The 26608-nt window shown below is 44.6% G+C and overlaps 1 protein-coding gene across 50 annotated transcripts in view; it reads left to right on the top strand.

Moving 5' to 3' along the window:
* The window catches only part of eya4 (EYA transcriptional coactivator and phosphatase 4), a 428611-nt gene that overhangs the window by 366391 nt on the left and 35612 nt on the right, over nucleotides 1-26608 (top strand). For all 50 annotated transcript variants that reach the window (XM_078212520.1, XM_078212514.1, XM_078212513.1 and 47 more), the window contains 3 exons: nucleotides 704-793; nucleotides 24134-24192; nucleotides 24279-24439. In XM_078212520.1, coding sequence (XP_078068646.1) covers nucleotides 704-793; nucleotides 24134-24192; nucleotides 24279-24439 — 310 coding nt within the window. The remainder of the gene's footprint in view (nucleotides 1-703; nucleotides 794-24133; nucleotides 24193-24278; nucleotides 24440-26608) is intronic.

The raw sequence follows: 26608 nt of genomic DNA, 5'->3' as shown, positions 1-26608 counted from the left end.
CATTAAAGGGGCCTTATTCCCCCCCCACTGCTGCAATTTAATAGGCAAGCATGGAGTTGGTTCTGCACCTGGCATGTAGCCCAGCATGATTTAACCATCCAGGCTATTGGTCAGTTTAAAGGACCTTTCTAGGACCGCTGTGTCAATCAGTGGCTAACACCCACTTCCCCCCAAAACAGTTTTGCCTTGCTGTGTCCCTCTCCTCTCCCCCCGCCCTGGTCCAACATGCCCCCCCGCGCCGCCGCCCCCCCCCCCCCCCCCCCCCCCCCCCCCCGGTCCCTCACTGGGACTGCCAAACCCCCTCCCAGTGAGATTTCAGACGAGCCAAGGTTTGGGGACATCCATGGTTCCATTTCCTCGCAGGCCACCTGAAATACCTGCAGTCGGCACCAATCCTGGTATCGCACAGAGCTGCTGGCCTCCAATTGGACAGCAGCTGTACGAGGCAGGACATCTGGGGATGGCAGAGGTCCTGCCTCACGCTAATTAATGGGCTGTTGCCCACAGAATTAAAGTGGAGTGAGCCAGCCAAACAGAGGGGCTTGTCCCAAATTTTAGGCTAGAGTACAGGAAGACCACTCTCAGCGTAATATCTAGCCCACTATTTCATTCTCATTATTTAAACAGACTGTGAATACAGTGGAGTAAGTGATGGAATTTGCAAAGCAGCATGCTGGTTCTGATGAAAATATTTGTTTTGCAGGATCCGCCTATAGCTGTTACACTTGGACTTCGAATGGAAGAAATGATTTTCAATCTGGCTGACACACATTTATTTTTCAATGATCTAGAGGTATGGATATTTTACAGTCTACAGAAGGAATTAATTTGGTTTACTACCTAATAGTTTGCAATGTTTGTTTTCAGTTTTATGGGACCTCGATCAAACTTCATGTTTAGCCATTTTTCCTGAGATTAATTAAAGCCTTTTGATTATTCAAGGGCAAATACAAATTTTAGGTGTACCTGTCATATGTTTTTTGTTTATTACATCAAACTCTGTTGTATTGGTTCATGCAAACGCCATTAAATTTCAAGTTGTTTTGCAGCATTCAAATGGTAAATTACTTTCAGTATTCATTTGATTTGGAAAAAAGAATGATTCTGTGTCCTGTTTTGACGAGATAATTGATCTCTCAGATCTACATTGACTTGTCAGTTTATGTGCGAATTGTTCTAAACAAAAGAATTGGAAAAGCAAAGACTGAAAGAATTGTAAAGCCTGCGCTTGATAGTTCAGTTACTTAAGCCCTTGACTTCCAGCCAGGCTACCATTAGTTCAAATTCCAGCTTTGCCTGACACTCAAAGCTTGTCCACTTGTTCGATGTGTTTTCCCAGTTCTTGGCCAGGGCACTAACAAATGCTTCTAGGAGGAAGGGCATTCCTCAACAGAGTATAAACAGATCAGAAGTTCAATTCACATCTTTCCCATTTTCCGCTTTAGCAGTTCAGAAATTGATTAAACTATGGCAACAAAGTTGTAAAACAAAGGGTACGAAGTATATATTGGAGAGAAAAATACTTTTTGTTTCTGAGGAGGGAATGGATAGTATTTTTAAGTTGAATTTGGCAGTATGTTGTGCACTGAATGTTTTATACTTGAGAATTCCGGTGTCAGTTACACATCAATCCTCTTCGACTAAGGCGAGGAGGGGAAATAAAGTTGTTAAATATTCATATTGGGCAGTAACTTCACTTAACCCCGTACAGCATCCCCCTGCACACAAGTAAATAATGCATTCCACATATATTATGCAACAATGGAAATTAACAACTGTTGATGAAATGGTGATTGTAATGAAGGGAAAATAACCACGGTAAAATATATCACTTATACTACTCGGTATCACAACAGGAACCAATCGATGGTTTTAACCGAGTTTTCGGAATTAATCAATATTATCGTCACGAAAGCAGGACAGCGAAACTGGAAAAGTGGTGAGCAATGGTATTGGAATCCTTCTTTCATCAAATTGAATGTAATCCTACCACAAGGGTGCTAATTGCATTGAGTGATATTGAACGGAAAATGTAGGCTTCAGCTGTGGAAGGTTAAATGGAACAATATTATGGGAGATGAAGGAGATGCTTGAGTATTAAAGTATTAATAGCAATTTGAGTCTGAGTACGATAGCACTCATATTTTGTATGATACTGCATACAATGCAGTTATTTATGGCATAAACATGGGAACTGTCAGTTCTAATGCCATGAGTATACAAAATTATATTTTGTTCACCAACCACAACATATTAATTAAAATACCTTTTTTAACTGATGGCATTTTGGAAAAGGTGTCTATTTTCATTCCTACTGTTGCTAACATTGCCTGTCAATAACAACTTATTTTACTGTATTACATTTAACTTCATTGCCATCACCATTTCATCTACAGTTATTCATTTCCATGTTGCATAATATATGTGGAATGCATTATTTACTTGTGTACAGTGGGATGCTGCACGGGGTTAAGTGAAGCTACTGCCCAATATGAATATTTAACAGCTTTATTTCCCCTCTTCACCTTAGTGGGACAAGATTGATGTGTAACTGACACCGGATTTCTCAAGTACAAAACATAAAGGCCACAAATTTTGACTCTGTGATGCAAAATACTTGTGAGGACTCTAGCTCAGGTGTGCTGTGCATGCGCTATAATCACGCAAGATGGTCAATTAATAGCCTCTCGGGTTAATTGGGACATTTTGCTAATTTGAACCACATAGGTCATTTAATGATTGCTTCCAATCACTTCCATTGAGCTACACAATGGCGGGCAGCATGGTGGCACGGTGGTTAGCACTGCTGCCTCACAGCACCATGGACCCAGCTTCAATTCTGCCCTTGGGTGTCAATCAGTGTAGTGTTTGCACGTTTGCCATGTGTCAGTGTGGGTTTCCTCCGGGTGCTCCAGTTTCCTCCCACAGTCCAAAGAGGAGCAGGTTAGGTTGACTGGCCCATGCTAAATTGCCACTTGGTGTCCAACAATGGATAGCTTCAGTGGATTAGCGCTGGATTATGGGGATAGGAGGGGTGGGCTTGGGTACGATGCTCTTTTGAAGGGTCGGTGCAGACTCGAAGGGCCGAATGGCCTCCTTCTGCACCTTAGGGATTTTATGAAGTGAAATACCCCCTTAGTGTTATTTAAAGGGTCAGCTATCCAGTATGCAGAGGTACTTTTGACTTAATTCTGCTCTTGCAAGTGTTGGGTTCTTAGAGGAGTTCAAAGGACTTGTTATTTTGAAATGAAAGTTGTTACATTGTGTCAGGGAAGTCAGAGGCATTTTCTGCCCAGTGAATAGAAAGGCAGCTAGAGTTATGGGGGGTATAATTTCAGTCCCTCTTGGGTTGCAGTATGACATGGAGCACAGACTACAACCCAAGAGGGAAAGGTGAACACAGAGGGAGAAGGAGGAATGCTCTCCACAGAAAGCCCTATCCAGCAAAGATATTCTTGGAGAACCACATTCACCTTAGCCAGGAGCAATGTTTCAAGCACCTACAAATCAGCAAGGAAGTGAGCCACTTTCTTCATCAGAGCCAACAGCCATACTGTAAAGATGAGATTAGCACTGCCATTGGTTATCAAGGCCACTTTCGCCCTCAGGTTTTATGCAAGCGATCCTTCCATAGAACATAGAACATTACAGCGCAGTACAGGGCCTTCGGCCCTCGATGTTGCGCCGACCAGTGGAACCAATCTAAAGCCCCTCTGATCTACACTATTCCAATATCATCCATATGTTTATCCAATAACCATTTGAATGCTCTTAATGTTGACGAGTCCACTACTGCTGCAGGCAGGGCATTCCACGCCTTTACTACTCTCTGAGTAAAGAACCTACCTCTAACATCTGTCCTATATCTCTCACCCCTCAATTTAAAGCTATGTCCCCTCATGCTAGCCATCACCATCCGAGGAAAAAGGCTCTCACTATCCACCCTATCTAATCCTCTGATCATCTTGTATGCCTCTATTAAGTCACCTCTTAACCTTCTTTTCTCTAACGAAAACAACCTCATGCCCCTCAGCCTTTCCTCATACGATTTTCCCACCATACCAGGCAACATCCTGGTAAATCTCCTCTGCACCCTTTCCAACACTTCCACATCTTTCCTATAATACGGCGACCAGAACTGTACGCAATACTCCAAATGCGGCCGCACCAGAGTTTTGTACAATTGCAGCATGACCTCCTGGCTCCGAAACTCAATCCCTCTACCAATAAAAGCTAACACACCATACGCCTTCTTAACAACCCTATCAACCTGGGTGCCAACTTTCAGGGATCTAGGCACATGGACACCCAGATCCCTCCGTTCATCCACACTACCAAGTATCTTACCATTAGCCCAGTACTCTGTATTCCTGTTACTCCTTCCAAAGTGAATCACCTCACACTTTTCCACATTAAACTCCATTTGCCACCTCTCAGCCCAGCTCTGCAGCTTATCTATGTCCCTCTGTAACCTGCCACTTCCCTCCGTACTGTCTACAACTCCACTGACTTTAGTGTCATCCGCAAATTTACTAATCCATCCTTCCACGCCCTCATCCAGGTCATTAATAAAAATGACAAACAGCAGTGGCCCCAAAACAGATCTTTGCGGTACACCACTAGTAACTGAACTCCAGGATGAATATTTCCCATCAACCATCACCCTCTGTTTTCTTACAGCTAGCCAATTCCTGATCCAAACCACTAAATCACCCTCAATCCCATGTGTCCGTATTTTCTGCAAAAGCTTACCATGGGGAACCTTATCAAACGCTTTGCTGAAATCCATATACACCATATCAACCGCTTTACCCTCATCCACCTCTTTGGTCACCTTCACAAAGAACTCAATAAGGTTTGTGAGGCACGACCTACCCTTCACAAAACCGTGCTGACTATCCCTAATCAAATTATTCCTTTCCAGGTGATTATAAATCCTATCTCTTATAATCCTTTCCAATACTTTGCCCACAACAGAAGTAAGGCTCACCAGTCTATAATTACCAGGGTTGTCCCTACTCCCCTTCTTGAACAAGGGGACAACATTTGCTATCCTCCAGTCTTCTGGCACTGTTCCTGTAGACAATGACGACACAAAGATCAAAGCCAAAGGCTCTGCAATCTCCTCTCTAGCCTCCCAGAGAATCCTAGGATAAATCCCATCCGGCCCAGGGGACTTATCTATTTTTACCCTTTCCAGAATTGCTAACACCTCCTCCTTATGAACATCAATCCCATCCAGTCCAACAGCCTGCATCTCAGTACTCCCCTCAACAACACTGTCCCTCTCCAGGTGGTAACATTTCCAATTCACTGTCCACTGTGGTATCAGGGGGTGACAGAGGCCTGAAATGCCAAGACAAGGGACTCCATTGTCTTCTCTCTTACCAGAGAGATGCAATATGAGCAGGCAAATGGCATCGCCAGGATATCTGAACTTGCAATACTGCAAGGAAGCATCAAATGCACACATGTGATTCTGCAGGTTCCATGTGTGAATGGGGAGAGGTAAAGGATCACAAGGTCTAACACTCCAATTCCCTCCAAACTGCATACCACTGTGCCATCACCTCTGGTGGGTCTGTCCTGTTGGCAGAACAGGGCATATCCAGGGATGGTGATGGTGGTGTCTGGGACGTTGTCTGGAAGGTATGATTTGTGAGTGTGACTGTATCAGGCTATTGCTTGATTCATCTATGGAACGGAGCTCCCAATTTTGGCACAAACCTGCAAATATTAGTAAGACGGACTTTGCAGAGTTGACAGGGCTGGGTTTGCCGATGCTGGGTGATCTGTCCAATTTCATTTCTTTTTGGAGACCTTGTCACTGTTTGATAGAACTGAGGGGCCTGTTAGGCATTTCAGGGAGCATTTAGGAGTCAACCACATTGGAGTCACATGTAGACCAGACAGTAAGGAAGGCAGATTTACATGCCTAAAGGACATTAGTGAACCAAATGGGATTTTAATGAGAATCGACAATGGTTTCATGGTCACTTTTACTGAGACTAGGGCAGGGATTCTCCAGGCCTGCTGCACTGCTTGAGCAGTGCAACGGGCCAGGGGTCTTTAGCGAGGTCCGCTGGATATTGACGCGGAGCTGATTATCATATGGAAATTAACATTTCCATATGATTAGCGGGCCCGGGACAGTATTTACCATGCCCGCTAGTGCCTCTCTCCCCCCCAAACTGCCACCAGGAGTGGTTCCCTTCAGCAGGGTTTACGACTGCTCCCCACTAACGGGGAACAGGCGTCCTGATCACGCTGGTCGGGGGTACTGTCCAAGGAGCAATCTGGCACTGCCCACTGGGCACCTTGGCACTGCCCACCGGGCACCAGGCAGTGCCAAGTGGGTAGGGCCAGAGGAGCCTGGACACACTGGGGGCGGGGCCTATAGGGGGTATGATCAGTGTGGGGGAGGTACTCGTTGCCACTCTGCAATCGGGATCGGTGGGAGACAGAGGGAGGAGATGATTGGGGATGACCATGGGGGATTGGGGCTGGCCAGAGTGGTGGGTGGAGATTGGGGAAGTCCAGTAGGCCATCGATCAGGGAATGGAGGAGTCTGGGAGGCCAGCAATCGGGGGGTTGCGGGGCAAGCCAGTGACGTAGTTGTGCAAGATCCCTTGGGGATCAGCAGGAGGCTGCTGATTGGCGAGGGTGGTGGGTGGGTTGTGCGCTTGCGCCAATCTCTGCACTGACAGATCGGCGCATGCGCAGTGGCCCACACAGCGCAATGCTGCTGGCCTCTCGGGTGGAAATAGGCTCCACCCATCGCTTTCTGGAGTGAATGGGACTGAGATACTCTGCATTGCACAGTGTCTGAGATTCGTTCTGGTAAGTACGCCCAAACAACGAGCAGGAAATACTTCTGTTTTCTCGCCCGTTGAGCACATAGTTTTGTTTTGGAAGAATCCTGGCCTAGATTTTTAATTAAAGATTTATTAACTTAATTTAAATTCCATCAACTGCCTTGGTAGGATTCAAACCCTAATCCCGAGAGCAATAGCCTGAGCCACTGAATTACTAGTCTGGTGCGATATCACTATTTCACCACGTTTCCCCCTTGATTGGAGGAAGATCATGTGATCAACCATGTCAAAGGCAACAGACAGGTTGCAGTCACACAGGATGTCATTTGTGAATTTAAGAGTTGTTTTGGTCGTGTGGAAGGGGCAGTAATCTTATTGAAGGTATTTAAATATGAGATTCCAGGAAAGATCGGAATGGAATAATACTACTCTTCTTCAAATAGTTCCAAGGGAATCATCTACATCTCATCTACCTACCTAGGTAAACAGACTTTGGTTTAATATCTGAAAGATGACACCACTGACCTGCAGTACCCACTGGGTGCTGGACTGACGTATCTGCCGGGAGTTTGTGCTTAGCTCACAGGAATAGGACTGGAACCCACAACCTTCTGACTAAGAGGAGAGAATGCAACTACTCGGCCAATTTGACACTTAATGAAATAAAAACAGAAAATGCTTGAATTATTCTGCTGGTCTGGCAGTATCTGTGGGGAGAGAAATACAATTAATGGGGGTGATTCTCCCAAAAGTGCTGAATTGGTGGGAAAACTGTTCTCGATCACGACTGTTTTTTCAGTGCAGCTTCAAACCTGAATCTCCGCACTCTGTGCAGTGCAGAGGTCACAGTCGTGAATATCATTAAAAACCCAGGGGGTGGGGCCTATTCGCGCCAGAGTCTGACAGTTCTGGAACTCTGTGCATGCGCAGTGGTCCCAATCTGTCAGTCTCCCCGTTTGCTGGCCAGCTCGATCACTGGCTAGCCCGGGACCCCCGCAGTGTTCCCCCTCCAGCCCCCGCCTCCCCGGCCCAATTGCGGCCCCCACAACAATTCCCAGGCCAGCCCTGACCCTCCCGCCCCGGAGCGCCCCGATGCCCAGCCCAACCCCCTCCCACCAGCAGTGGCGATTCCCCCCCCTCACCCCGGCAGATCCCCATAGGGTTAAACTTCCCCCCGGGAGCAGGCCCCCTTTCCCGAAAGGCAGACCCCCCCCCCGATAGACCACCTCTGCCCTGCCGCAGCCCACCCCAATCACTGGCCTCCCTCCAGCCCAGTCCAATCCCAATGCAGAGTGGCAGCGGGGACCCCCCAACCCCTCCAATCGCCCCTAGGTCCCGTCCACAGTAGACCCCACTGCCTTGGCACTGCCCAATGCCCGCTGGGCACTGCCAAGGTGCCCCCTGGGCATGGGCACTTTGCCCCTTGGGCAGTGCCAGGGGGCACAGGCTGGCACTGCCTGGCTGCCCATACCCAGGGAGAACCACCTTCCCGCCGCCCGACCCCAATTTGGGCGTACTTACCCGATTGCCCCCCCCCTTCACTCCGGCAGGTCTCCCCCTAGTTCCCCGAATGTGGGGAGCTATTCTAAACCCCGCCGGAATGAAGTACTCCTGGCGGGGTGCGAGATGCTATCGGGATGCTACCGCTAATCGCATTTAAAATACATTTAAAATATATGTAAAACATATTCAAATGACTGACCTCACTTCCCGCTGGACTTCTGCGTGTTCCCAGCAGCGCCATTTTCTTCCGGTTGGGAGAGGCATGCAGGTTGTTAAAGCTCGTGGGGAACCCGCAAAATGGCCGACACGCGCATCTTCCAACCCGACCCGCCAGAAAAGTTGTGGGTCACAATGGGAGAATCAAGCCCAATGTTTCAGGTCATGACCTTGAATTTCAAATTTTCTGCATCCGCAGTACTATGCTGCTGAGGCTTAATGAGGTGTTTTTTTGAAAATTTGCCCCTTTATCTGCAGAGGAATATTTTAAGATGTTTAGTTTAATATTTCGCAAAGTTATCAACACTGCAATGAAGCTTAACTGTGAAACTTACTTAACAAATGAACCTTTTCTCGTTGGAGAAGTGTGAGTTTGATTACCTTCTTTATGAGAACCTTTGGCACTTGTGAGTTATTCAGTGTACCTCATAAACTGAATATTCTTAAAACACCAATAAAATTAACATTGCATTCTGTTAAATTATTAGCAGAAATCTGGTGATGCAGAGATCAAATATGTAGCCAATGCCGAAATTCTTTCTGGGAATAGTCAATTAATAGCTTACTGAATGGTGATTTTGACAAGGCTTGAATGTGTTGAGTCCTTTATGGTTCTGTCAATCTGTGAAATCTTTTGAACAGTTTATGGTTTAGGTAAATCCATCCAGTTAGCCCTGCATTTCTGCTGGGCAATTGATTTGGGAAGGAAAGAAGACTCTTTAAGTGAAAGAGCAGTGTCTTAAATGGAATGACGATGGATGGTTTCTATCATGAATGCCTGATGCACAATACCAGTTCTAGACCAAATAACAGGTTAAAATCTACCCATTAGTGCAGAAATAAAATGATTTGCTGCAAAAGCAAAAAATGTCCTGTTTCAAACCATATTCAGGCACAGTGGAAGATTACGGGCGCGATCTAGCGACCATGTTAGCCATGGGCAAGAATCCCATAATGGCTGCTGAGTCTCATGAGTGGTCAAAAATGGGATTTATGCTGACGAGATCTCAGTTTGAGATATTCTCCTCCTCCCTTCACCCATGCCATTAAATCAGGCACGCAAAGGCATCTGTGGAGCCGGCAACTTTCAAGTTTCACTCAGCCTTTCTTGCCTGATTCAACACTCGGGCCGGAATTTTCCAATCATTCACGCCAGCAGGATTTTCCCATCCCACTGCAGTGAACGGAGGTTTGCCTTGTCGCCAAAATCTCCGTCTTCACTGCAGCGGAGCGTGGCGTGAATGGGTGGTAACATCATGCCCTCTGTGCAATTTTGGGAAGATTGCACCCTATGAGGGGGGCACTCACCATTCTGACCTGCTAATATTTTAGCGGGGCCTCAATTTGGGGCTCCGATTGCCCCCCCTTCACTCGACCCCGCCGGAATGAAGGGGGGGCAATCGGGGCCCCTCAGGGGTTTGGGCAGGGGGGGTGGTATCCCCTGGGCATGGGCACCCTGGCAGTGCCACTGCTGCCCCCTGGCACTGCCCAAGGGGCAAAGTGCCCATGCCCAGTGGTCACTTTGGCTCTGCCCACCGGGCATCAGGCAGTGTCAAGGGGGCAGGGTTTAAGGAGCAATGCCAAGGGGGCAGGGTCTATTGTGGGCATGGTCTAGGGGCGATCGGTGGGGAGTCCCGCTGCCACTGTGCATTAAGATCGGTCGTGGCTGATGGGAGGCTAGCGATCAGGGCAGGCTGGAGGGGTGGGTGGTCTGACGGGAGGGCATCTGCCTCCTGGAGGAGGCTGCAGGGGGCGGGTGTCTGCCGGGGGGGCCTACCTCTCATGGGGGGGGGGAGGTTTGGAGGGGATTGTCACTGCTGGGGGGTGGGGGAGCTGGAGATCGGGTTGCTCCAGGAAGGGAGGCGTGTCGGGGCTGGCCCGGGAATGCTCATGGGGCCTGCGATCGGGCCGTGGGGGGTACGGAGAGGGAGGGGTGGCGGCAGCACTGCGAGGGTCCCGGGCTGGCCAGCGATCGAGCTGACCAGCAAACTGCAGGCTGACAGTTTAAGGCCACTGCGCATACGCAGAATTCCCGAACTGTCAGACTCCGGCATGAGTTGGCCCCGCCCCCTGAGCTTTTAATGATATTCACGACTGTGGCCTCTGCATTGCATAGAGTGTGGGAGATTCGAGTCTGAACTCCCATTAAAAAAAACAAATCGTGATTTACATCATTTTTCCCACAAATTCAGCACTTAGAATGTTTTTGGGACAATCGCCCCCTATGACTTTTCATGTAACTAACCATGAGTTGCTAACTATTTGAGACCAGATAAGATAGTCACTAATCGGTTTTGTTTGCAGTCAATGTATGATATTTTTTCACTATTTATCCCTGCTTACTTAGTTTTGCCCAGTAGTTTTCTGCACTATTTAAAATGACTATCAAATTAAGCCTCCCAAGCTCCAATGTAGTGCACATCAAAGGTTGTAACAGAAATACATCAGACAAACTAATGATGTTGTGCCTCTTCCTCTCTGAGTGAATGGTCCGCTCTATTCATACTCTCTTTGCTTGCCATATGAACATAGAACATAGAAAGCCACAGCACAAACAGGCCCTTCGGCCCACAAGTTGCGCCGATCACATCCCCACCTCTAGGCCTATGCTTTTAGGTTTTATTTCTTCATCAGCTACGTAACTTGTGGCAAAGAATTCTCTGTCCCGAGTCACTCTCACTTCTTCAAAAATTGTTTTGGCTCCCTTTAATTATTTCTTGATTATCTTATATTTGTAGCCTCTTCTTATCATCTCACCAGCCTGTTGGTAGAGTCAATTACTATTTTTCATATCATAACTCTTCAATAACCATAAAGACCATTATTAGGTCAACCTTTAACATTTTCAGCTCGAGCGAAGAGAACTCTAAATTTTAAAATCTGCTACTAATCCTAGAAAGCTGCAAATAATTTTCTGCTGAACAGAAGGTTGTCTCCTCCTCCTCCTCCTCACTTACAATAACAGACAAAGTTTATCCTTAGCAACAACCCATGCCAGCACTTTTTTAATCCATCTTCAACATGGGGAAAAGTGGAATTATTTATAATCAATTTCTGTCAGGACTAATTTCAACATAGACTATTCTGCATTCTTTTATTTCATGTAGCAGCATTAGCTTTGAGTGTGTGAACATGGAAAAGTCCAGTTGAAAATCCTGGGTGGAAGAAGGTTTTCTCTAGTTCCCAACATCAGGATTTCAACTACAGATGTGTTGTGGAAATTTGATGCAATTCCGCCAGCAGGGTCACAAGGGGAGCTGCAGATTTGTTTAGAAGCTGCATCCAGCAGGTTTCCAACTACGATTCCCAAGACTCATTCCAAATTCCACCCGGGGTGAGTCGGGGGTGGAGGGGGGGGCATGAGCAGATGCCTCTTAAGCCTGTACTGAACAGGCTGTGGGACAGGATGGATGGACACAATTTTGGGAAATGGCAGCATGTTCACGGACTTTGAGAAGAAAGGGAAGTTAGAGAGGAGGCCACGGTTTATAAGGATAAAGAGGGTTAGAGTTGCATTTTTATTAATAAGCGGAGAGGGGTGATGACAGCAGATTTGAAGAGGGTATACTACCTGGAAAGAAAACCATTAACCATATCAGCTATCACTCCTTCTCCATGATGGCACAGTGGTTAGCACTACTGCCTCACAGTGCCAGAGACCCGGGTTCAATTCCCGGCTTGGGTCACTATCTGTGGGACCTTTCCGGTCTATCCCTGGAAATTCTATTCAACTCACCTCATGTCGGTTCAGCCCATACCACACGTGCTTAGAGCAAGCGGGGCCTTGATTTCTAGATGTATTAAAGGTGCCAAAGGCCTGAAAGACTAAGTATAATCAATGCCAGAAGAAAAGTACCTTTTAGAAAGCATCTCCTCATTTCCCTGTGGCAACTTAAATGTATTAATACTTCAATCTTAACTCGGTAATCGCCATACCCAGTTTAAAGTTTATTTATTAGTGTCACAAGTAGGCTTACATTAACACTGCAATGAAGCAATGAAGTGAAAACCCCATAGTTGCCACACTCCGGCACCTGTTCGGGTACACTGAGGGAGAATTTAGTATGGCCAATGCACCTAACCAACACGTCTTTCAGATTGTGGGAGGAACCAGAGCACCCAGAGGAAACCCACGCAGACACGGAGAGAACGTGCAGACTCCGCACAGATAGTGACCCAAGCCGGGAATTGAACCCAGGTCTCTGGCACTATGAGGCAGTAGTGCTAACCACTGTGCCATCATGGAGAAGGAGTGATAGCTGATATGGTTAATGGTTTTCTTTCCAGGTAGTATACCCTCTTCAAATCTGCTGTCATCACCCCTCTCCGCTTATTAATAAAAATGCAACTCTAACCCTCTTTATCCTTATAAACCGTGGCCTCCTCTCTAACTTCCCTTTCTTCTCAAAGTCCGTGAACATGCTGCCATTTCCCAAAATTGTGTCCATCCATCCTGGATTTCCATGTTTGAATCTCTCCAATTAGGTTTCCCCCCTACACAGTACTGAAAAGGCTCTTAAAGTCACAAATGGCATGCTATAGAACTGTGGTGAAGGTAAACGATCCCTCCTTATCTTTGTTGACCTTTGACTCAGTTAATTACACCATGCTCCTCCAATGCCCCTCCACCATCATCCAGCTGGATAAGACTACACTCACCTGATTCCATTATTATCCATCCATTGATAGCCAGAGCACCACCTGCAGTTTTTTTCTTTTCCCACTTCCAAACCATTTTCTCTGTTATTCCCCCAGGGATCTATCCTTTCTCTCTCTTCTGTTTCTCATCTACAGGCTGCCCCTCAGTAACATAATCTGAAAACACACCATCAGTTTCAACATGTCCATGGAAAACACCCAGCTCCACCTCACCACCACCTCCTCTTTCAAACTGCACATTGTCTCCAAGTTTTCAGACTGCTTATCCAAGCTTTCATTACTAAATATGCAGAAAGTTCCTCCAACTGCATTTTGGGAAGACAGGAGCCATTGTCTTTGGTCCCCACCAGAAACTTCATTTCCTAACCATGAACTTCACCTCTCTCCCAATCAACGGTCTGAGGCTGGGCCAGCCTGTTTGAACCCCAAATGAGACTGACCACATATATGCGTCATCAGCAAGACTGCCTATTTTCACCTCTGTAACATTGTCTAACTCACTGCTGCTGCTTCAGATGATCTATGGCTGAAACCCTCATGCACACCTTTGCAACCTCTATACTTGACTGTTCCAATGAGGTACCAAGCCTCCCCTGGTACCACAGTAGAACATCTCCACACCAGTGAGGTACTGCCAGGCCATCCATTTTCTACCTTCCATATTGTTCAGATTATCCATTCTCTGCTGCCTGTGTTCTAATTTGCATTATATCCTGTTCACCCATTATCCCTGTGCTCTTTGACTTTCATTAATTTCCAGTTAAGCAATGCCTCAATTTTAAAATTCACATCCTTGACTTCACCCCTCCCTATCTTTGTAATCTCCTTCTGCCTCACAACCTTGCGAAGTATCTGTGCACCTCCAATTCTGGTTTAATTAACATCCCAATGTAATTACTCCACCATTGGCAGCCATGCCTTGAGCCACCAAGACCCCTAGCTCTGGAATTTCTTCTCTGAACCACCCTTCCTTTGAGATGTTCCTTAAAACCTTCCACTCTGACGTCTAGCTTGAGAAACTCTCTGGCAAGAAAAACCCTCTCACTCCCCTCCTCAGTCCATAGGGGCAATTTTAAAGTGATGGTTCATTGTTTCTCCAACCAGAGGAAATAGTCTTTCAACACTTCTAATGATTTTTAAAACCACTATTCATTCTCTTATTAACATTCTCTGATCCAGTTGAAATCACGCTAATATATCAAACGTCTTATGACTGTGGGTCTGTCCAGTGGGTTATCTTTCTGTAACTTCAATGCATTAGGGCACCAAACCTGCTCAGTGCAATCTAACTCCATCCTCACAATTGCTTTGTACAAATTTATCATCACCTCTGTGATCTGGTATTTCATGACCCTGTCTATGAAACCCAAAACGCTTTTAGCCTTTTTCATGGTTTCAAGGAACATAGGGCTTAGGCGCAGGAGTAAGCGATTTAGCTCTTAAAGCCTGCTTTGCAATTCTGCAAGACCGCGGTCAGAATTTGATGTGGTTTTAACAGGCACACGCCTGACCTGACAACATGTGAAATCGCGCGAGATGACGTCAGTCGTGCTTCCGGACATCATCGCGTGCTCGCAATATTTTGCTTGGTGGGTGCACTCTGAAGTCGGAAGTACGCCTGCTGACAATTAAGCCCATTAAGGAATTACACAAAGTCCTTGGCCCGTCCATTTTTACAGTTGGGTCAATCGGCCAGGCCAACTTTACGTTTTCACTTCAACCTCAATTCAGGGTGGGATGAAATGTCTGGGATGCAACTTAATTGTAAAAAAAGATGTTCGGGGACTGAATACTGCTATCAGGGGTTTGGCTTTGCTGCCTAGACATAGTTTGCTGCATTTTTTTCATCATTTTTAATTTGTAGAGCTTCGCAATATAAGTGCCAGGCCACACCCCCCCTTTCTCAGTGCCTGCCCCCTTCCCACCCACCATGGCAGCGCTGAGCCTTTCTCAGCATGTGTTTCACGCTGGCTGCTCGTTAATTGGCCAGTCAGCGTGAAATTGCCTTCCGAGGCCGATCACAGCTGGAAGCCCATTTCATACCCACTTCCGGGCCCACCAAGTGCACGCACCTGATGGCCACAAAATTCAGGTTGCTTTGTATTCCCATATTAGTCTGCAGTGTATGAGATTATTACAGTCAGGTGAGGAAGGACAAACTGCTTCCCCTTTATTCAGCTTCCATGCCTGGTCAAAACAAAAGTTTCAAAGTTTCTTTACCCTGTAGATGCCTTTTCCAATCTAAATGTATTTACTAATAATAAGGTGCCAATCAAGCCAAGTTTTCTTGAGTCAAAGATGGAGCAAATTTCTTAGTTATGAAAATAATGCAAGATGCGATAACACGCACGCACATAAGAACAAAGAGCAAAGAAAACTACAGCACAGGAACAGGCCCTTCGGCCCTCCAAGCCTGCACCGACCATGCTGCCTGACTTAACTAAAACCCCCTACCCTTCCGGGGACCATATCCCTCTATTCCCATCCTATTCATGTATTTGTCAAGACGCCCCTTAAAAGTCACTGCCGCATCTACTTCCACTACCTCCCCCGGCAACGAGGCAACATATCAGAAGTAAAAATGTTAGAGTCCAATTAAAAGTTAAAAGGGTATATGATTAAGTTCTTTGCTTTTCCTTGAGGCATTAATTGTTTCATGTTGTGGCTGTTTGAATTTAGTTGGTCCCCTTTAAAATCCTGAAGATGAATTGGAGTCCACTTTGCTGGAGACAATTTCCTTCCCCTTAATTCTGTGAATCATCTCCTATAAATGGATGGGTTCCTCCTGAGGTTCTTTCTGATGGACAGTCACTATTTCTTGGGTTCGATTTTTATACTGTAGAGATTGGGCGTTTATTAACTTAAGAGGGAGAGAGATTCCTTACTGCTCCCTTCAGCAGATTTTCCAAATGACTTTGATGACTTCTGTCTGTGGCTGGCTGGGCAAAACCAGTTCTTAAAATCCTCCTGCCTGTATATTCCCAAATAGATATTCAATCAACGTGTCTTGCAGTCATTGTTGTAGTCACCTTTTGATCTTTCATCTCGGAAACTTTTGACATATTTCAAGAAAGCAGAAACCAACAGGAGATGAGGTTATTTCATCTTCAACAATGGAATTTGAGTATCTGTTGGCCCTGTCTGGCAGGTTAGCAGTTCCCATTGTCTTTGTTGTTGATTCAAATTCAGCACGTTGCATTTTTAATCTCTTTCTTAGTTACAGAGTTGAGTTTTGAAGTCTGTGGGTTTCCTTTAAAATGTTTCTCACTTCACACTTCCTTTCAGAGGTTTATTGTTTGCTTTTCTCACCTTCACCTTGGAGGGTAGCCTTGCATTTTGAACCAGGTGGCTATCTCATTTCTTAAAGTATTGACTTTCCAATCAGTTGAAAATTCTTTAAAAATCATTTTTCAAAAATGAAGAGGCATTTTCGTGATACTATCAACTGCACTCTCACACGTTCAAGAATTTATATGTTTGTGTCCTGAGTTTTCCTTGGGATTCTCCCATCTGTCTCACTAATTTCATTGGAAGGACCACAGAAACCCCAGATAATTTATGCTGTTTGTCCCCAGGGATTTTGTGGTTCTTCTATAGAAGCTAAAACAGCCAAATTGGAAACCCCACAGAAATTGTTCCCCCACATTCTAGTCTATCTTTCCCATGAGTTTCTACTCCCATTGCTTGTTTCCTTTTTTCCAAATCTGCCAGCTCTCTGTCCATTCCATAACCTGCACATGTCCTCTTCAAGGTTTTTGGAACTGTAGGCCAGAGATAGACCAGGAAAGTCGTATCATTGTTTTCTCCAACTTATGCCCCCTTCAAGCTCTGGGAGCATGGGAACTGTGATTGTTTCTAAATGTGTACATATGTATTTCAGTAGGAAAGGATTTTATAAAGGTGTGCTACTTTGGAAAATATTTTTTTAAATTTGGTTGGTGTTATCCATAGCCATGTCTTATTTCTTTTGTTGTGTTTTGTTACATGTCAAATTTACAGAGCCATCTGCCTTTCACTGTTCTTGAGATATTGGCTGTAAAATTACCTTTGGTCGTTTTAGGTTTCCGTACAGCTAACCTCTGTTGACCTACACTGTTGGTCTCTTAATTGAAGGCTGCTTCAATCGGGAATACTGCCCAGCCTGCTTTAGGCATGGGTTTCTGGCTTCCTGAAAACCCTTGACTGTGTTAAAAAAAATCTCCTGTGGTGCAACAGTGCACACTCCCATAGCCCAGACAGTGCAACAAATTATGATATTGCCAAGCAGTCACTGTTATTACAAATCGCCAAACCATAGCTGCAGTATAGTAGAGAGCACACTTTTATTGAAACAGCCTCTTGCAAAAACAATATGACTTATTGGTTGTTTCTAAGAGCTACCAGAGTGCACTTACAGAGCTCCCTCTGCTCAGGATTAGCGGGGTCTCCATGTACCCGCCCTGACCTGAAATCCAACTCTCTCCATCAATCTCTTCCTCTGCCTCTGTCAACTCTTACACATGTGCTACATAGTGTTTCAACTTAATACAGTAGATCTCTGCTCTATAAGGCTGTCAATTGGGAAGGATACAAAAAACATACAATAGTGGGGTTTTATATGGTTTCTGTATTAATGAGGGAGCTGGAAATAATGTAGTGTAATGCAGTATTGGTGAATGTTACAGTGAAGGGCTACTATTTGTTGTGTCACATTAGTGACATTTGATCGTATGATTTACAATAATTTTGCTTATGGAGTTCAGCATTTGGAACAGTTTAAACATTCTCCTTCATGTGTTTTTAATGATTTCTTTATTGAGTGTAATTTTGAACAAAAAATTAAATAAGACATTATTCTTGTATATTATGTATTCAGTTATTTGACACTGAAGACTGTATTTGCTTAACCTCATCATATTTGGCTACTTGGTACTGGAATGTTACTCTAATCTCGACTCACTTATATGTGGAGAACATTCATTGATTCAGCTGTGCTGAGGTCAGTTTCATATGCAGTAAATTATTAGGTCCATATGAAAGATATATAGCTCATAAGGTTTGAGGTCAGGCAGCAGCAGGCATTTAGTTTGATTGAGAAATTAAAATGATTTGTTGATGGACTTTTTTTTAGAGAACAGCAGAACACTGTTCCACGCTACCGATGTTTTATTAGTCATGGTAGTGAACGTTAGCAATCACCTTTTTCTAAGTTTATTGTAACTATCCACCATCATTACTATAAAGCACTAAACTTCAGCTTCAAGGTTCGGCTTCTCAGGGAGTTATTCATGGCATTCCAATGCATCAGCTCCCATTCAACCAAAACAAAAGGACAAAGAATATTCATCTTGGCCTGGCAGGATAACTCCCACATTCACATAAACCATTTCAGATTGTACACAACCATGCAGGTAATTTACTTTTTCTTTCTCTTTTTAACATGGAGGGTGCTAATTGCATACAAATCCATTACAATCTGTGCAGAAAATAGCTGAATATTTTGTAACACTTCGCTGTCCTTGGGAAGGTTGTGGGAATGCAGGCTGATCATAGAAGGTGGATGTTGCTTCCATCAGATTCAAACTGCAAGCTTAGAATCCCTCCCAACACAGTGTTTGGCAGTGCAATGTAGTTCTTAGCAATTCCATTTTGGACGGCTGCACGTCAGAGCAATTAACTATTTTCCACATCTTCAATGAAAATGCTATAACAAATGTAATGCCACACAAGTCAAGCACATATAAAATGTACTACAGATTTCAGAGTGAAGTTATGAATTAAACAATTATGTTATCATTGTCACCACATTCTTAAAATGAAATGTGCAGCAGCCTGTGGTTGTGATAGATGTACCAATTCCGCCACCTACTGGTTGAATGTTGCTTAATGACCCATACAGTACAACCCCAAATACCATAATAGATATTACATCAATTAATTGTATTTCTTAGTCATCTTTTGCCCACATAATTTGAAAAAGATAAATGTTCATTGATAGTTGAACATTTAACCCCTTCTTCCCTCAGGGTGATCTTAGTTTTTGATTGGAAGCATCTGAAATTAAATCATTTACCTTCATTTAATAAATAAGCTACAGTCCAGCAACAAGCTCGCTTCTAGTCAGACGGAGTATGACAGCAAGGAAGATCAAGAAAAGAATTGGAGAGATGACATAACCTTGCTTGACTCCTATCTGAACCTCAAGAGAGCCTGTAATGGATCTCTTGTTACTGATCGCCATTCAAACATCATCATGAAGCAGGCAGAGGATGCTAATTAATTTTGGAGGATGTCCATACTTCAACAGAATCTTCCAGAGTGCCTCATGATTTATACAGTCAAAAACCTTTGTCAAATCAATGCACTATGCAGAAAAGTTGTTGTTCTGTGCAAAATGTTTCTTGGAGTTGGCGAGCTGTAAAAATTGATGGCCTAAACCCAAATTGAGATTCGAGGAGTAATATGTCGATTCAGAAAAGTTGTTGTAATGACCTTTCCTGCAATGGAAAGCAGGGAGATACTGCTGTATTTTCCATACTTGGGTTTTTTGTTGGGTGTCCCATATCTTGGAGATTGGAGGGTGGCACGGTGGCACAGTGGTTAGCACTGCTGCCTCACAGCTCTAGGGACCTGGGTTCGATTCCCGGCTTGGGTCACTGTCTGTGTGGAGTTTGCGCATTCTCCCCGTGTCTGCGTGGGTTTCCTCCGGGTGCTCCGGTTTCCTCCCACAGTCCAAAGATGTGCGGGTTAGGTTGATTGGCCATGCTAAAATTGCCCCTTAGTGTCCTGGGATGCGTAGGTTAGAGGGATTAGTGGGTAAATATGTAGGGATATGGGGGTAGGGCCTGTGTGGGATTGTGGTCGGTGCAGACTCAATGGGCCGAATGGCCTCTTTCTGTGCTGTAGGGATTCTAAGATTGTCACAATTATGACCCTTAGTTTGGGACTTCCGCTTCATTCCAGATCTATAGGATAAGGACATGGAGTTCTAATGTTAGCTGTTCTCCTCCATGCTGAAAGATTTCAGCAAGGATCCCATCACCTCCTGCTGCTTTGTTGTTCTTCATTCGTGTGATAGCTTTCATCACCTCCATAGCTGTTGGTGGAGTTCTGAGCTCATCTCTAAATAGGTAGTGTGGGATGCAGTTGAAAACACTCACATCAACAATTGATTATTAATTGAAAAGGTCTTCAAAATGTTCCCTCCAACAGGCATTGATCAGATCTCTCCCTTCCTTGAACCTCAGAGGAGTTGGACTTTGTGGCAGTGAAGAAGCCATGGTTATCATTCATGTCAGTGAGATATTGAATTTCCTTTGTGTAGTCTTCCCACCACATGTTCTTCATGTCACAGGTGGACCTTTGTACCTCAGCTTTCACTTGTTGTTGAGCCAGTTTCTTTTATTATGAGTTCAAGTCATTCCACCAGAGGCAGAAAATCTTTCATTTGTAATCAATCAGCTTGTTAATATTCTGATCATTTTCTTCAAACCAATACTGATGTGCACTGCCAGAAAATCCAAATATCCTTTTGCAAATATTGATGATATTGAATTTAAGGACGTCCCAAGCATTGTGGACACTTCTGTTCTTGATTGAAGTTTTTCCCTAAGCATTGTTGAAATCTGTCTGTTGTTGATCTTTCGTGGACACCTCTTCTGTTGTGCCCATCATTTGGGAGCCAGTTTAACAGATATAATTCAATGAATAAGTTGGTGATTGTCCAGCAGTCATCAGCCCCTGTCATTGCTCTGGTGGTGTGGACATTATTATGATTCCGGGCATAGACAATAACTTAAGTGCTGGTGCTTGGACCGTGGTATTGCCATGACATGTTGTACTTGTTCTTCTGGCGAAACATGGTATTTATAATGATAAGTCCATGTTCTACAAATTTGATAAGAAGAAGAATGCCTTTGGAGTTGACATTTCCAATTGCTTCCCCGCCAACAGTTCCATTCCAGAGATCTCTTCTAACTCTGGTGTTGAAATCTCCACGAAGAATAAGATTGTCCTCCTTTGGAAGCACACAGAGAACTTGGTCAAGTTTAGCATAGAAATCTTCCTTGGCTTTGGCATTGGGAATCCAGAGTTGGGGCAAATACACTGACCACGGTGGCACACTGGCTCCTTGCCAGTTTGAGACAAAGTTTCATGAGGTTCTCATTTCTTCTAAGAGAATGTGTTTGACAAGTTTGTTCTCAATGGCAAATCCAATTTCATGAACTCTCTATCCTTTTTCTGATTTCCCTTTCCAAAAAAAAGTATAGCCATCTCAGAGTTGATTGTCCCTCTCCAGTTTGCTGAGCCTCACTCAGAGCGGCAATGTCAGTGTCATATAGCCAGAGTTCTCGGGTAACAAATCCAGTGTGACACTCTAGGCATTCATTCACAGGTGAGTCCATGAGGATCCTTATGTTCCTGATCCCAAACATTGTGACTTGCGTCTTTTGTTTGTTTCTACCATGGAAGGTGATCCCACTGGTACAGCTATCCAGTTGGGAGAGATGAGACAAATTAAGTTTAGGCACATTTTCTAGCCCACTCCACAATAAGGGATGAGCAGAGTGGATCCTAAAGACAGCTGCTCAGTCACAGTTAGAGCTGCCAAAAGACACCAATGTTTCATCCGAGTGCTAGACGACCTTCTTGTAACTCCGCCTCAGTGCTAGATCATGACCAGAAGCTTCCAGACAACACAATCCTGCTCCCATAACCATTTGATGATCACCGAAGGGCTTGGGAGATATGCTTGGAAAGAAAAATCCCTGTCTGTGAGACCTGATAGCATGGATACCACTTCCATTGTGTCTTGACAGAGTGAAACCTTGATCGAATGGTAAGGGAACTAAGACAATTGGAGGTTTTGTTATTCTGCAGGCTTCTGCCGGAACAGCCGTGGAGATGTTGCAGATGGCACATCTTCCTCTGCCTGTTCTGCTGCTGAGGTGTTGCACCCTCCAGATATGTGTCCCAGGTTCTGCAGGAGATAAGGAAGTGTGTCAATCAATGTATTCAGGTAATATGGCTGTCATTGTTGTGTAGCTGGCAGCATGGAAAGCTGTAAGATGTAGGTATTAGACTTGCAGCGATACTAAGTGAATGAGGATGAGGTGAAGCTGTGAATGCTGGGTATAAGTGTCATTGATAGAGATTGTTGGTAGGTGTGTGATGTAAGTGTGGTGCAATGAGCACTGAAAGGCTTATGATAAAGTCGGTGGGATATGACATTTGTGGATACATTCACTGGCCTTGACTATTTGTTTTTTTATTCATTTATGGGTGTGGACATTGTTGGCTAGGCCAGCATTTATTGCCCATCCCTAATTGCCCTTGAGAAGGTGGTGGTGAGCTGCCTTCTTGAACCACTGCAGTCCCTGTGATGCAGGTTCACCCACAGTGCTGTTAGGGATGGAGCTCCATGAATTTGACCAAGCGACATTGAAGGAACGATAGATTTCCAAGTCAGGGTGGTGAGTGTCTTGGAGGGGAACTTCCATGTGGTGGTGTTCCCCTGTGTCTGCTGCCCTTTTCCTTCTAGATGGTAGCAGTCTTGAGTCGGAAGGTGCTGTCTAAGGAACCTTGGTGAATCCCTGCAGTGCATCTTGTAGGTGGTACACACGGCTGCCACTGTTCGTCAGTGGTGGAATGAATGAACATTTGTGGAAGGGGTAACAATCAAGCAAGCTGCTTTGTCCTGGATGGTGGCAGGCTTCTTGAGTGTTGTTGGAGCTGCACTCATCCAGGCAAGTGGAGAGTATCCCACCACATTCCTGACTTGTGCCTTTTGGATGGTGGACAGGCTTTAAGGAGACAGAAGGTGAGTTGCTTGCCTTAGGTTCCTAACCTCTGACCTGCTCTTGAAGCCACAGTATTTATATAGATCCAAAGAATCATTCAGACTCAAAATGTTAACTCTGTTTCTCTCCACATAATGCTGCCAGACCTGCTGAGTTTTTTCCAGAATTTTCTGTTTGTATTTCAATTTTCCAGCATCCACGGTATTTTGCTTTTATACTCTATGCCAATGGGGCAGAGTATTTAAAATGTAACAGACTCTCTTTGCACAAAGGTTAATCTTCCCTCCCTTCCCTTACAATTGTGTGATTAATCCAGTTCAGTTTCTAGTCAATGGCAACCCCCTGGATGTTGATAGTAAGAGATTCACTGATGATAATGCGATTGAATGTCAAGGGGCAATGGTTAGATTCTTCCTTTTTGGAGATGGTCATTATCTGGCACTTGTGTGGTGCAAAAATTACTTGCCATTTGTCAGCTCAAGCCGAGATGTTATCCAGATCTTGCTGCATTTGGACCTGAACTGAAGATTGGGCCTAAAACTCCTGCAGTGATGTCATTGATCTCCAACAATCACAGCCATGTGTGCCAAGTATGACTTCAACCAGCAGAGAGTTCTCCCCTTGATTCCCATTGACTCCCAGTTTTGCCAGGGCTCCTTGTGAGGTTGTTGATCTTTTTCTGGCACTGCTGCATTTCTAGCTATACTTCTGGCATTGACTATCACAGCTATTCGGTCTCACTGCCTTTGGAATGTATATCTAGTGTGTTGTACAAGCTAACTTCATGGCTTTGCCCTGTCTACTCTGATAGGCAACTACTCAATGGCATATTTAGCTGCATTCTACAATCATTTAAATTAACAAGTCACACAAAGTTTGTGTGCTGTCTGTATTGTAAACATGATGTTAAACTTCTTACTGTATTGTAAACAACAGTGATGAATTAACTAAATCTAGAGCTTGTTACAAAAGTCCATTATCATTCTGGTCTTTGACTGAGCATTCTGTGTATGTAACATGCTTTTTGTCAATGTTCCACAACCTGGAAAACAAAGGGGTGGAAGTTTATTCAGAACAGTAACTGCACTTAAAATTGCAATATAATAGTCTGTGCACAGAGTGGTATTTTTGTATTTTATTAATTTGTTCATCTTTTAACAGGAATGTGATCAAGTTCATATAGATGATGTCTCCTCTGATGACAATGGACAAGATTTGAGGTAATCGTTGTTTTCTACAGTAAGTTAGTATGGCAAGAAAAAGGATTTTAAAATGATAGAAATGTGTTGTTTTGCTCTCTTTGCAGTACCTACAGTTTTGCAACTGACGGTTTTCATGCAGCTGCCACCAGTGCAAACCTCTGCTTAGCAACCGGTGTGCGAGGAGGCGTTGATTGGATGAGAAAATTAGCCTTCCGCTATAGGCGTGTAAAAGAACTATACAATACTTACAAAAACAATATAGGAGGTGAGTCTGGTTTTTTGTTTACTCTGATTAATTTGGTTTCTCACTACGGGCCAGAACCTCCAAGGAGTAGCAGTCATAGAATCGTAGAATCCCTACAGTCCAGAAGGAGGCCCTTTGGCCCATCGAGACTGCACTGACAACAATCCCACCCAGGCCCTATCCCCGTAACCCCACATTTATCCAGCTTATCCCCCTGACACTATGGGCAATTTAGCATGGCCAATCAACCTAACCTGCACATCTTTGGAGTGTGGGAGGAAACCGGAGCACCCGGAGGAAACTCATGCAGACACGGGAGAATGTGCGAACTCCATGCAGACAGAATCGAACCCGGGTCCCTGGCACAGTGAGACAGCAGAGCTAACCACTGTGTCACCGTGCCACCATATTTGGATTGTCACTCTGCTCCTTCTTAGTGAAAATGGAACGTGGCTGCACATCCCCCACCTGACCTTCTGACTCTGGCCGGGTGAGAAATGTGCAAAGTAGCAGGTTCCTAAGGCCTTCAGTTGACTGCTGCAGAATCGGGTGAAAGGAAACCGCGACACTTTTTTTGCAGCACCAGCTGCCGTAAAGCAGATAAGTTTAATGAATGGACCAGCCACTCTGAGAAGCGGGGGAGAAGGTAAGTGGATAGGATGAGAGTTTTTAGATAGTCTGTGCATGGGGGGGGGGTTATAGGGTGGTGGGCAGTGCTCTGAGGTGGTCATTTGGGGAGGTAGGATGGGTAAGGGGGTCAGGTGGTCAGTGTAGACGTCAGGTGGTCTTGGGTGATAGTCAGGGGTTCCCATGGGGTGGAGGGCATTGTTGGTACTATTGTTAATTACCCAGGAGTTAGAAATGCTTTCAATTCTACTAACATTTCTTGGGTAACTATTCTGGTAGTACAGTCGGAACCATCAGACATCTCTGATTTAAATTGGAGTATTGGATAATTCCCAGTTCAGGGTATCTGCCCACAGAATTTTGAACTTCTCGGGAAGTTCCAGTGCAATCCTCATGAGGAGACATCTGGAGGCTCCTGCAGTGCATCTTCAGGGGTGCCTCCTGGATACGGTCCTCTGGAGACCAAAGGTTATGGGCCAACAATTCAATAATGTGCCACCTTCAGAAAAAATATCATTCACCGTCAACCAATTCAGTGCTGCCATTGAAAGAAAACTCTCACTTGTGGTCAACTTGACAACCTGTCTCACATCCTTGTCATTCAAAGCATTCTACCGTTGAAATTCCACTAGATTTAGCACATTAACGAATAAATCTGTGCACATTTTTGATCTGTGCTATGTTAACAAAGATCGTTCTGTTGAAAACAAACTTTTGGAGTGGTGAAATTGCATATTTGAGTGAAATTTAAAGGAATAAGAATAATTATAGGATGCACCCCAACTGGGGACAAAGTTTAGCAAAATGTCATAGAATGTTAAGAGATATCTGCAAAGAACAGGACAGCACAGGAACAGGCCCTTCCAAGCCTGTGCGGATCACGTTTACCTATCTAGACCAACCGCTTATATCCCTCTATTCCCCATTTGTTTATATGTCTATCAAGGTAAGTCTTCAATGTGGCTAACGTAACTGCCTCAACCACTTCACTTGGCAGCGCATTCCAGGCCACCACCACCTTCTGTGGAAAAACCTTCCCCCGCACATCTCCACTGAACCTTTCCCCCCTTATCTTGAACTTGTGCCTCCTTGTAATTGTCATTTCGGCCCTGGGAAAAAGCTTCCAACTGTTCACCCTATCTATACCTCTCATAATTTTATAAACTTCCATTAGGTCACCCCTCAGCTTCCGTCTTTCCAGAGAGAACAATCCCAGTTTATTCAATCTCTCCTCGTAGCTAATACCCAAACCCAAAAGGACTCTTTGTCAAGGCCAATGGGGCAGCGCTTAAAAAAAGTAGCAGACTCTCTTTGCACAAAGGTTAATCTTCCCTTCACTTACAGTTGTGTGATTTAAGTTGAATAAGTCTTCAACTGATGAACATTTGACCCCAAATAAACTAAACAATCCAAAAGAACTTTATTCATTAAAAATGAAAGAAGAACATAATTTTAAATTAACAATAGATTGGTGAAAGAAGAACACAGCGTCTTGTCATATGAATCAAATATTAACCAACCATTTTTCTAAGTTCATTTCGTATCACTGAAAAAAGACATGTT

This window comes from Mustelus asterias, chromosome 5 (assembly GCF_964213995.1).
Source record: "Mustelus asterias chromosome 5, sMusAst1.hap1.1, whole genome shotgun sequence".
Taxonomy (NCBI): Eukaryota; Metazoa; Chordata; class Chondrichthyes; order Carcharhiniformes; family Triakidae; genus Mustelus; species Mustelus asterias.
Note: the sequence above shows the minus strand (reverse complement) of the source record. Positions and strands in the feature narration are given on the sequence as shown.